General features: G+C 38.7%; 1 protein-coding gene across 3 annotated transcripts in view; it reads right to left on the minus strand.

The window, feature by feature from the left end:
• Positions 1 to 13,566, minus strand: part of TPK1 (thiamin pyrophosphokinase 1) — a 311,682-nt gene that overhangs the window by 185,119 nt on the left and 112,997 nt on the right. For 2 of the 3 annotated variants that reach the window (XM_048297771.1, XM_048297761.1), the window contains one exon: positions 10,950 to 11,019. In XM_048297771.1, the coding sequence (XP_048153728.1) occupies positions 10,950 to 11,019 (70 nt within the window). Of the gene's footprint in view, positions 1 to 10,949; positions 11,020 to 13,566 lie in introns of those variants that run through there. The other variant, XM_048297782.1, reaches the window with a different exon arrangement.

Consider the following 13,566-nt stretch of genomic DNA (forward strand, 5'->3'; position numbering starts at 1 on the left):
CTCTTGTAGTCATATCCTTGCAGTACTAATCTATTCCTGAGGTGCTGATATGTACACAAGTGCTAACAAAAAGATAAGAAAAATGGAAAATATTTGCAAGTAAAGACATTGCCCACAGCATACAGAACATGCTCATGCTGCCATCAGAAACCATCTTAGTGCCTTAGCGCATATTTCAGTCAAAACACTCCCTATTTCATAGCTGAGTTAATGAGCCAGAGCTGAAGGATGTGCTGATACTGGTCCACGGTTCTGCAGAGACATCATAACCAGTTTGCAAATAGACTCTAGACTTGATCATGTGTAATGTCCCACACAGGTAGAAAAGCATCAAACCACAACCCCAGTGGATCTTTATGCACTTCCATTTATTTAAAGACACTCTGTAACCTTGGATCTAATCTACCTGCTGTATGATCAGACATCATTCTTCTCAGTTATTCGGGATCAGTAGGCAAGATATTTCTGTACAGCTTATACCATTTCCAACAGCCTTTTGACTATCTTTTAACATTAATGCCTGAGGTATTTTCATTTTATCTGTTATCAAAAACAGATCTTTATTCCCTTGCTCAAAAATCAGAATTCTCTACATTTCTCTATAATTGACATTCACTACGTTTTCAGGTGTACTGAATAAAACTATTTTTTTCCTCCACCATTTTGCAAAAATGTTGCTCAGGCTATTATCTAAATAAGGCAAGTAGTATGGTGGTTGGAGAGGAGTGTGCATACCCATGAGTGTGATTTTTGTATGAACTATGAGTTGAAGGAGATTTGAGTCTCTCTGAATATGTGTATCCAAGGGCAGCTTTGGAGGTACCACTGTACACATTATCCACATACTTGAACAAATTATTTCTGGTAGCAGAACAAAACTGATTCTGTGATGTCTCAGAGCTCCAATTTTTTAACAAGGCTTAATCCTCTTGCCTTAAATTATGGAATTTGTAGAGCTGGCAACCTTATCTAGCCCAACTTTCAATCAACCAACAATTAATTGATGCTCAACCCTTCATGTGTAAGGAAACTGGTTCTGCAGTTTTTGCTCTATGGTTTATCCTTGTCAGAGGAGACACAGGGTATTCATCTCCTCACCCTAAAAAGTAAATTTATTCAATATTCTTCGTTATCAACTGTAATAAGCAGCCTTGATCACAGCTTGAGAGCACAGTTCCTTGTTCTTGACAGCATTTTCTGTGAAAACAACTGTGGCACAAAACATTTTTAAATGAAAAGCTGAAAGAGTCCATTTGTAAAATGAAACCACTCTTGGAATACAATTAGGTTTAAAAACAAATCTTAGCAGAACAACTAGGAAAAATGGTTTAAAGATGAATGAATTTATATTCTAAAGATTTACTTCTCATTATATTCTACAGTACATAAAGTCCCCCCATTTGCAAGCTTCTGGCTTCACTAACACTAAATTTAAACAGATTTGAAGAATACAATAATCTGTTCTGAAAATAAAAGTGTCCATTTGAATGCAAATTGTTAAAAGTCAGAACTTCTGGCTTTCACATATTTATAAAAATAGAGCAGAGTCTCCTGAAAAAAGAGAATAGGAAAGAAAACCAAGCAATATCCACCCAGAATATGTTTGTGCTCCAACAGTCACTAATAAGTTTACTGAAAGAACATTTTAGAGACAACAAAAGCTAATCTGAATAATTTATCTATGGGTATTTTTTGTGTTCTGTCCCATTATGCAATATCCTGTGATTTGAAGTCACCTGCAAGGTGAAGACTATACCTTCTCTTTCCAAGAATTTTCCAGGCTAGGAAAAAAAGACAGCCAAAAACCAAAAAAGAGAATGGGTGTTAGAGCACTAGGAATCCCTTCCTAAATGTCTGAAGTATAACAGTGCAGATTAGTCAACTTCAAGGTAATTTATTAACATGAATTCATTTTAAGGCATTAATAGCACATGGATTTCTGTGCTCCCTGATTGAACACTGCTCTTGGCATTCTTCTCAGGTCTTAACAGAGCTTCTTTCAAATCTGAGATCATTCTTGACATGTTCAATATAAAATCTGCACTTTAAATTTTAAATGACAAGTACTATTGCAGCAAAGACCCAGCTTGGTTTGAGGCTTGTAAGAACTTTCTAGTTTTGCTTTGTTGCAAGAATAGGAAAACTCCCAGTCCCCAGGCTGCCCCAAACACCTGTAGAAAGCATTGCTCCATAAAAACAAGCATCGCTGGCTTAATCCTTAATTTCTATTGATAGTCAGACATGCAAAGGAAACGAAGGCATACATTTCACTCAAACACTACACACAAACCCAGCTTGTCCTGGTTCCTGAGAATTACTCCTTAGGCACAACAAACCAAACCACTATAAAGTTGTGAGTACTCTTTGGCCAGCTCAGGAATCTTTTCCCAATGGCTTCTCCCAGATGTGACTCAATGCACGGATATTTTATCACTGCAAAATCCTAACTTCTAGCATTGGGGTGGCCATAAATGATTTTTACCATGTCATAAAGCCAGAAATCAGCCAGATGGCAATGACATTCCTCTACTTACAGTACACTAGGGGCAGAGATACAGCTATTTGAAGAATAAACTGAAGCAGTACAAACCCTCTGTTTGAAAGACCTGGGATTAATTGAAAGTGTCCCTTTGTTCTCTTTTTCTCAGCCCCCTTTTTCCCCTGTTTTTTTTTCTAGAACTGCTGTTCTGGACAAATCGTGACCCTTTGATTTCCTGGCTGGCAATTTAAACTTGGTTTATAGCATTCTTACTGGGATAGAGCAGTTTTATGGGCAAAGCACCTCACTTGCAGCCGGGAGACCTTGTTTCTAAAGTTGAATGGTCCACCTGTTTTGTATTTGCTCATCACTCCATCTCCCCAGACTTTTGTCCTGGTCCTTCTTATCTACTCCTAAGCAAGATTAGAATCATTCCAAAAAAGCAGAGATTCACACTTAATGTTTGTTGATGTGACTGAAACAACAGTGTCCTAATGTCATCTTTGAATGTATTGAGGTATGCAAAGAAAGAAAGAAAATCAGTGGATTTATGCCAAAGCATGAAGATTCCTGGAGCACTCCTGAAGATCAAGTCTGCTTCCACCTAGGACCTACTATTCATTATTAAATACTGATCTCATGAGGAGTGATACCTGGCCCTTTGATAGGCTCATCTTTTAACAAGGAAATATCAGAAACTCTGATGAGATCATGTGATTAGGAAAGCATTTTACTCATTCTTAAGAACTATTTTCCTGCATTTTAAAGGTGACTAACTGAGAATGTGAGATGATTTTGTAACTCACTGCATGACTTTGAGCAAATGAATAAAGGAACAAAATAAAAGTCTTGGTTCCCAGTTCTCCATTTTAACCTGTAGACAATACTCTCAGTCTTGAGACTGAGACATAACCTGGTACATCTACATCTGCCTCTTGTGAACCATATCCAGAGGTTCTACCTAGGACTGCTTTTTCTTTTCTACTCTTCTCCTGTAAAGAAAGCATGGTCCTGTAGTAAGACAATAACTTGCTTCTATTGTCTCCTGACATAAAAGAAACAAGGCATTCATACATCCACGTACACATGTGTACCTCAGGGATGAAAAGCCAGCCATTTCACAGCTTCTGTAAGGGCATGATGAGACCAAGCCTTCTTTCTATTAGAGATCTAACTTTCAGGGGTCACAACAACAGGCAGGGCTGTCACCTTCCGTAATTTTCAGTTATAAATATTACTATGACTCTACAATTACCCATCTTGACTAGCAAAAGCAACAGAAATTCAACATAAAGAGTAATTTAATCTCAACTAGATACTGCTAATATTTTTAAGACCATATGTTTTATTATTATCTGCTATTTGATTTTCAGTTTGAGGAAATGATAAAAACAAACATGGCCATTTTGTGTTATGGTTTATGTAGTGAGTACAATTAGAAGCACCCAGTTGCTGGTGTCTCTCTCAAAATACATCTCCACTTCTTGTGATAGCAAAAGAGTACTTCTCCTCCTCCCAAAATTCTCAAGTGAATCCGAACTAATGGCTGTGTAACTCCCAGATTTTTCCTTTATAGCATATGATGACTAAGTGAATAGAAATAACTCCTTTTCCAGAAGAATACATACATACTCCTGGGTCTGGCTTATACAACTGTTTAATATGAAGATGAACCTAGCAGTAAAAAAATAGACCAATGATTTCCAACTCTCATAATTTCTGTAAGCATTTGATTCAGAGACCAAATAAGTCTCATATGCCTAGTGATGTTATTGCCCTAATACTTTCAGGAAACTCCTTCCAATACAGGAAGCTAATTTTGGTTTAAATTGAGGACTGAAACTATGCATATTTCGTGATATTCATGTCTTGCTACCTCAACTCTTCATTTTTTCTGAAACAAATCTTGACTTATATTAACAGTGCACAGCTACTGGAATATAAATGTATTTGAAAACGCAATCAAGTGAAAGTAATTAAACTGAAAATATAAATGAAAAAAGCGAAAAACTACATGATCATAAGGTATCTCAAGAATTTCTCATCTGTACTACCTGAAACAAACACATTATTTAACTTCAAATGGATTCATCTTCCCAAACACTGAGATATAAGTTTCTTTGGTTTCTTTAAATTTGTTGTTGCCTGGCTGTTTTCTAAAGATTTAAAAATGGATTCCAAGTCAGGTATTTCCTTGTCCTGGGTTGCAGTGTATTCTATTACCATCCTCAGGAGCTGTTGAAATCAGGTGGGGCAGTGTTTCCTTGCCTCCTCCCCCCAGACTGTCTTTCTGTTACTGGCCCATCATTGTCCTGCCACCTGACTCAGAGATAACTCCCTCTGGACTATCTTCTCTTAATGAGCCTAATCAACACTTGGCCTCATGACTCGTTACCCCATTGTGAGATGCTCCACCCAGAGGGAGGAACCAAGCATCCCATCGTGGATATAATCTGAGATGCTGAATGCCAGACACAACCTTTCCACTGGATTTCTAGAGGACAGGAGCTACCTAGCCACCACTGGACCGCCTAAGGAAGAGCAGACCCTTTTCTACAGGATCACCACTTCAGAGGACTGCAGCCACCATTCTACCAGACTGCTACAACAGGGAGTCAGGTTGTATCTTGACTCTGTCGGTTTGAACCAGTGTTCACTTATTTTTTTTTCTTCCTTTTCTTTAATTTCCCCATTAAGTTGTTATTCTGACTTGGTGCCTCCCACTGGCTTGTTTTCAAACTAGTACATTCCTAAAGGAGGAAACTGTGGATAGGGAGTTTTTTTCTGAACACTCCTGCAGAATTTACTAGGATAAATGCAATATTCTAATTTTGATCTTTAAACACTGCTATAGTTCTTAGGTCAGGCAAAGATGTCTGATGTAAAAGATCTCCTTAAGCCATTTGACAAATAAAGCACTGGCTGAGCTTTCAACTTTCTTGGTTTATGGACTGTAATCCCTCAAATCAAAGAACTCTTCACTACTAGCAGCAAAGGTGCTAGCTTTGACCTCACAGTTTCAGAGGCTATTTTTTTTTAAACATTATTAACACATATTCTCATATCCAAAACTTCACAAGTATAACTATCTCACATCCTACCCAAATCATACAATGAATAGATTTTTAAAGACAGGAAATGATCATTGTGCTCTTCATGTATAACTCTATACTCAGATAACCTCATTCAGTGTTTTCTGCATCAGTGTCCTAAATTTTGCCTGAATATAAGATAGCTTAAAAACAATACTCAGTTTAATCTGAAGAGTTCAAGCAAAGAATTCCTCTCAACTCTACATTAAGCTACATCAATGGCTAATTACCTTCATAAGTACCCTATTTCTAATCCAATATGGAACACAGCAAAGTATGTATGAATTTCTCAGTCTAGTAATCTTATTAGGGACCCACTTTTCCATGAGTAGGAGGTTATTCAGGAAAAAAGACAGAAGATCTCATTTTACAGATGGGTTTTGCTAGCTGTTGTCCAACTGTTTCTCTTTTCATTATCTTGACAATGGAGGCACTGGTTCTCAGATTAGTCAAATTCAGTGTAAGCTATAAATAGCCTATTGAAGCAGCCAAGGCACTACTAACCCTCACTAATTGCTAAAATGCACACACGAAACCATCAAAATACACAGACACTATGAGCTATCTTTCCACTTTTCATGCAAGCAAATACATGATGATGATGACTACTTTTCCTCGTGGAAGGTACACCAGCTTGGTCTTCCTATTCAAAGGTTAAAATTTTGTTTAGCTTTCAAACTTTAATGCAAAATACGACCATGGAAAATGCATGCAGCTTGGAAGAAAAACACAGAGATGTTTGCAGTTGCAGAGCTACAATCTTGTTGGGATCACAGAAACATGACTGAGTGTTGCAATGAGGAGATGCAGGCTTTTTAGGAAGAACAGGATAGGAAGATGGGGGAAAGGAGTTGCCCTTTCTGTAAGAGAATAGATAGAGCGCACAGAGCTCTGCCTGGGGATAGAAGAAATTAGGCAAGCTAAAGCCCAAGTGGCATTGCATCCTGACAGGGATGTCAAAAATATAAGTTGATTGTAAAAAGACTTTTTTGAGGTCTGTATTTGAAATTTAGCAGCTGCATCAACTGTAAATGTCTATAAAATTTGTTCCTAAGTTTTAAAAACTCCTGTGGAGCTTCTTGAAGCTGTCTGCATTTATGCCCAGTTCAAAGAATTGTATAGTAGCAGCTGCATTTTCATGCATTACCTGACTTCACCTCAGGTATGTTTAATATGTAGAAAATGCTACCATTTTCCAGTTTTACTGCTACTCTTATATTTTATACAGTTCACAGGAAGAAACTGAAAGGGTAGTGAAAGTAATGTTCTCAGTGACTGTAGGCAAGCCAACTAGTGTCGCACAGTAAGTGTGAAATGCCAGCCAGAACTCCAGAAACACAGTATTTTTCATGATTGGTTTATCCTTCCTCTTGGAGAGCTCACTTCTCCCCTCTTTAACCTGATGCCCTTAAGACTGCAAAACCTGAGTACACAATGGATTTGATATCTCTCTGGAAAAAGCATCCAAGACGCAAGTACTAATGATTGGTTTTAAAGGTTCCAATGTGATGATAGTTCTCAGTGCATTTTTCACCTTTGTATACTCCAAAGCCAGTGATACCCAGGTTAATCAATACCTTAAGATTTAATCAGAAAGTGTTGAGAAACAAGTTCTGTAGTGTGATACAGATAAGCAACAGTGTAATGCTGAAGTGGAAAGCAGTGCTTCATAATGATTCAAGAAAATTCAAAATTGGATAGGCAAGGCAGACAGAATGAGGCAGAGCAAAAAACCCATAAAGATCAGTAACTCGCCTTTAACTCTGATTAGCTGCAAATGTTTAGCAATCAAGAATGGTTTAGCAGTAATCCTTATTTCTAAGTGGGAACTGGTGTCACCAGTCTGTGGAAAATAACCTTTCTGGACTGTAGAGTCAGAGAGAGAAAAGCACCAGCATTCAGTCCTTTTTCACTCCTGTCTTTCCAATAGCTCCCAAGGATCAGCCTCTTTAAGGAAAAGTTATCCTGCCCTTTTTGGTTACTCTTCTTAGCCCTCATGCTTTAGAAGGCAATTTGTTTTAACATACCATTGAAAAAATCCAGCATGATTTCTCCTTGTTAGCACTTACAAAAATGAAGGTTTTCTTGGATTGGTTTGTTTTTAAACAAAAATAATTGCAACCCAGACTTCTTGAGAAAATGGGAAAACCAACCAAACATCATAAAAATGACACCACGAATACAGAGGAAGACATATAACACCTTACATATATTAACCTCATGACATAATGTGTCATTGCTATGTCAGCCTGTGCAGTGCTATAGAGAGGAAGGAGTGAACTTCCTTTGCTTGATGGGTCTAGCACAAAAGCAAGTCAAAATATCAGTGGAGAAAACAGGAAATAGATGGAGGCAGGGGGCTCTTGACTCACCCTTTGCTGCTTTTCAACCACCAGCACAGGCCAGCATAATGAAAAGCAAGTTAAAGAATTGTTCAGCACTGACGAAGAACATGGTAGCAGCAAAAGGAGGCTTAAGAGGGACTACCTTAATTAAACACCAGCATCCAAAGACATAACCAGCAGACAAGACTATGCATCATCCCTCTGCACCCCTCCTTGGATATTGACACAATCGAGTAACTCTACAGAGTGCCTGTACTCCAACACACACAGTATAGGAAACCAACAGGAGGAACTAGAGATCTGTGTATAGTCACACATCTAACTGCGATTATGGAGATGTAGTGGGATAGCTCCCGTGACTGGAATGTTGTCATGAAGGGCTACACACTACTTAGGAGAGACAGACCAGGAAGGTGTGGTAGTGGAGCTGCCCTCTATGAGTGAGGCAACACTGGGAATGTATTGAGCTCTGTCTCGGTGAGGATTACTTCCTTACACAAGATGTGGAGGATCCCACAAGGAATGGTGTGCTGCTTGACCTTATACTAATAAACAGAGAAGGCCTTGTTGGAGATGTGAATGCTGGGCACAACTTTGCCTGTAGTGACCATGAGACTGTGTAGCTCAGTGTGGGGAAGGAGGAAGCAGGGCAGTGAGTAAGACTGTAACTATGAACTTCAGAAGAGCTTTAACCTCTTCAGGGATCTTCTTCAAAGAATCCTGTGGGAATGAGGCCTGCAGGAAATAGAGGTCCAAGAGAGTGGGTTGATATTCAAGGATCAATTCCTCCAGTCTCAAGAATGTTGCATCCCAGTGAGAAAGAAATCCGGCCAAGGGGAAAGAAGCTTGTGGATGAACAAGGAACTCCTGTCATTACTCGAGTGTAAGCAGGAAATAGAGACAAAATGGAATCAGTGTCAGGACACTTGGAATGAATACAGAGAGGTTGTCACAGTAAGTATAAATGAGATGAGGATGGTCAAGACCCATCTGGAATTAAAGTTGGCCAAGGCTGTCAATAAGAAGGGCTTCTTCAGCCCCCTATGGTCCCTTCCAACTTTACCCATTCTGTGGTTCTGTAATATGAACTTATCTCCAAAGAAAGACACCTGTACAACAGTCCCAGGCTGAAAGCTGTTCTTTTCCCAAAATATTATCCCTAATTCCCATTCTAAAGGATTCTTCACAAAATTTAGTGTCACTAAGACTCAAGCCCAAAATATCTGTCAAGTTCTTCATTTATATCTCTTGTGTATAATAATCTCTCTAAAATTGAAGGACTATAGTTTTTTAGGTTTTGATACAACACAATTAGATATCAGGGCTTTGCATAAAGTATAGTTTTAAAAGAAGGTTAAGAGAGCATTAAAAAATTATCAATATGTCAGTAGAGTCTGAGCAGAGGGCTCTTTAATAACAATGGATGGGGAATTTAAAAAAAAAAATACTTCAGAGAAGTAAATGGATATTCTTTCCAGAAGAATGATTTCTTTAAAGACAAAAATCCAAATTATGCACGTCTTCTTTTTTGTTTCAAAGGAACTACTTTGAAGGTAAAATATACCTACCCAAAGCAATTAAGATGAGAAGAAGAAAGATAGAAGAAAAGAATACTCCAAGGGCCAAGTATGTAAGACTGAAAGAACTATTAAGTCAAAGTATAATCATTCATTTTTCCCTGAATTATATTTATTTAATACAAGCATAAAGGTGTGCAGAACAGATGAATGGGTTAGCAGAGAAGGTAAAGCAAAAAATCTTAAATGTTGTTCTTTGGAGACCATCACCATTATCAAAGAAAACTGTTTGCTGCAAGTCAATCTTGAATTCAGACACCTGCTCAAGTTTTTCATGGCTCTGTGAGCAACTACTAGAAAAGGAGAAATAGAATGTTATAGAACATAGTCTACAACAGTAGTGCTTCCCAGACTCCAGTCTCGGTTTTAGCAGTTGAAGAACTTCAGATAAACTTCTCACAGGTGACAAACAAAGAAATTTTTAGTTTAGTTTTTACTTTTAGACTACACTTTTCCTCTCTAACTCTTGCCTTTAGTCTGAAGGAAAGGAGGAAACTGAGCTTCCTCATGTCTCCATCATACACCTCCCATGAGATGAAAAGCAAACTATGTGTCAGATTTTTCTGTATGACTAAAACTGTTCTTAAGCTTGTAAGTTCTACCAGATGCCTTTCTCATTACTTTGCTCCAAGAGTCAGTTTTATCACTTTGCTTTTATGAAACTACTTTTTTATGAAATCTTGCTCAAAACAACTGAAAATCCTAAAGACAAGTAAAAAGAATCCTTAGTAGGCTAAGTTTGTACAATGTTGCATGGTTCCACTACAAAAATAAGAAATCACTTGAATGACGTATTTTGCATCACAACCCCAGCTCAACACTTCCGGGGCAGAAACTCGGGATGTTTTAAAATTTTAAATGCCATTACGGAAAACAAGAACATATTCTTTCAGTCATATTTCCTCACCTAGTGTACACATTTATAGATAGTCCCTGTGCTTGTCTTTGGTCATTTATAATGCCCTGATGCTAACTGAGAAATAATTCGAAAAGAAGACTTCCTATTTTATCACCCACCTCATTTCACTAAGTAAACAGATTTCCTCTAAGGCCTCACATGAAAAATGAAAAGGACATACTTTGTTTCAGCTCATGGTGACAGGCATCAGATGTTCCTCTAGGCAACCCTTGCAAGGGGCACAGCAAATTTTTTCAGAGGCCTAACACTGATGGATGCACAAAATAAGACAGACTGAGCAGAGCTTTCAAGAGGAAAAAAGACCAGTGGGCTTCAGGGAAAATGGTATTTCAGGCTACTTGTGTTTTTAAAAATTTTAGCTGGGAATAAAAATTTAAGATAATGTGGAGAAAATATTATACTACCTGCCACAGTTCATTAAAGTACCATGCAGAGAGCAGGCAGCTACTTAAGTAACTGAACAGATCCCATTCCTCCACATTTTACTTTCATTGAGAAAAGATGACTTCAATGACTTCAAGTGTATTGCTCACATACCTTTCCTGGCTCCCTTCAGTGATGTGGTAGAGACGATTGGCACCTCCATCAGCACAAGCTCTCAGGGCAGCTACAAGTGGAGAAAGAGAACATCAGTGCATTTGTATTATAAACAAAAGCTCACAACCAGCTGACAGTGCTGCATAAACTTAATTGTTCATAGTGGCATAGGGAATAAGCTTGAGATCTTGTATGGCTTTTAGTTTCCTGTACTTGACTGCTTTCCCTGTTTCTCTAAATAGAAATCTGAACTGTTTTTATCAGACTAGTGCCAATCTTCATCTGACTGTGCCACTGTAGTTGCAAACAGCTTATTTCTATCCATCTGAACCTGCTGCCCAGCCAGCTTAAACTACAAGACAGGTAAATATTCAAAACCTGAAAGGACCCACCCTCCACCTATGGATGGATCCTCCACCTTGTCACAAGTGGGAACTTGCACTGTAAACACAACTGTTTCTCAGCCAGGCAGAAAGTTCCCTATGGTGGCTCTACAGCAACCAGCATAACAACTGGGAAAAAAAAAAAATAACCAAGAGTTAATCATGACAATACCCTTTTCTCTTTTTTCCCCTCCTATGACACAAAAATTGTAACTTTATTACAGTTCCTGTATTGTTCCACAGACTGTTTGAATCTTCTGATATAAAGTAGGTGGGTCAGATCTTAGCTTTAAATCTTGGACTATCCTGGTATAAGACCACAATAATTTTCAGTGCTCCCAGATAACTTGGGGACCACAGAGGGCATGTGCCACTAATTCCAGTTGATTTAAACAAGCAGAGACATGCTGTTCTCTTGTGATCCCATTGTTTATATAGACTTAAGTCAGAGAAAAGAGACAAGTCTAACACTATTATTACAAAATCAAATATAAATTGGTATATTTTATTCATAAGCTTCCCTATTCATCATCATTTAACTAACACACAGCTCTTTCATGAGGGTGTTAAAACCTGATAAGCTATTAAAGACTGAAAATGACCATCTTGTCTTAGCAGTCTTTATCAGTTTTGCTCTGAGATGCACAAGTTAGATAACTATAGCACACAAGATAAAAGAAGCCATCGCTTCCACACTGGGGCAGAGTGTTCCTTCCAGGCAAAGAGAGACTGACTGGTAATCCTGAAAGGGCTGAAAGTCACAGGGCTGGGGGGGGAAAAAGAGGAGAGACAAGTTAAAAAAAGATACAATCAATCAGATCAGACACTTCTTGCTGCCGAGAATCCAATTTTCAGCTAAAGCTGCTTTCCTTTGGTGTTTATTTTTCAGTCAGAACCACCCCTCAGCAATTATACAAACCTGTATCTTTCCTTTTGGCGTACATTAGGTGGGCAATCTGCCTCTCCCCCTAGTTAGCCAGCCTATACAAATAGGGACAACAGAGTTCACCTCTATAACTTCTCTTGTCTTTAAGTCATTCTTTCTTATGTGGGTGCTGAACTCCCACCACAGGCAGTGTTTGTAAATGAATATCTACTGTGCAGTACGCATGACCTTGGCTGAGGGTTTTTTGGGGGGAAAAAATAAAAAAGAAGGAAGCAGGACAACACAAAAGCTACCAGTTCATCACAGGTAGCTTTGGGTATGTCAGCTTTTTTTCCTTTAGGCTGAAGCCATGAGCAGAGCAGAGAACCAGCACTGTACTCCTCTGTACTGCTTCTAGCACAGCTTCTGCTCCTGCCCTCTGCAGTACCCACTATGGCAAGCACTACTGCCCTCAGCCTTCTTGTACAGACCGTGCTCTTCTCTGTCTCCTTATACCACTTCACCCACTCCTTACAGCCTCCACCTGAACCCATACTAACAAGCCAAGGTCAAGCAGACTTGATCCTGACAAATCTTATTAGGTGAAGTAATTTCTAGATTATTCTAGAAGCTTGCCAGCCACTTACCATGGTGATTCACTGTTTCAGGCAAGTGCCTCATCCAGTCTGATGAATACAACATCACAAGACAAGAACACCACTTCTTGCCTGCTGTGTTTGACTGGAAGATTTTAACTTCTCCTTTCACTTGAGGTTACAGCTGAAAATGGATTGATATACTTCCTTTCACCTGGGCATATTTGCTAACTTGTCTCAGGGAGTTCAGCTCACACAGAACATAGTAATGGCCCATTGCAAGAAGAGTGTGTAATACCTGTACTTAAGTCAGCTATCCTGTCCACTGGCTTATTTAGCAGATAGAAGGCATCTAAGTAAGGCCTAGGACCTAAGGTACATAACCTGCCTAAAGGATGCTTCCCAGGCATTCCCAGACAGTCATAGTGTTTTCCTTCTGAAAACAGTGAGTTTTCCATCTATTCTTCCACATTTGAAAAAAACAGGTACTTTATAACTTCTGGGGAAAAAAAGAAAGAAAAGAGAATGGGATGAGATACATGCAAAGAGATTAAATCTATTATCGGTCTCAATTACTTTAACGTAGCCAGAGCCTTAACTATTGTAAATTCTCTCAATGGACTTACCACAAGTGAAGCCTGGCCCAAGATCTCTTCATCTGATCTGATTAAAACAACATGACCAAAAAACCAAAACCAAACTAAGCATTACAAAACAAATCAGCCTTCAGTCAGTCTGGTATATGTAAAAGTACTGAGACTCTCCCAAAGACA

Source organism: Corvus hawaiiensis, chromosome 1 (assembly GCF_020740725.1).
Source record: "Corvus hawaiiensis isolate bCorHaw1 chromosome 1, bCorHaw1.pri.cur, whole genome shotgun sequence".
Lineage (NCBI taxonomy): Eukaryota > Metazoa > Chordata > Aves > Passeriformes > Corvidae > Corvus > Corvus hawaiiensis.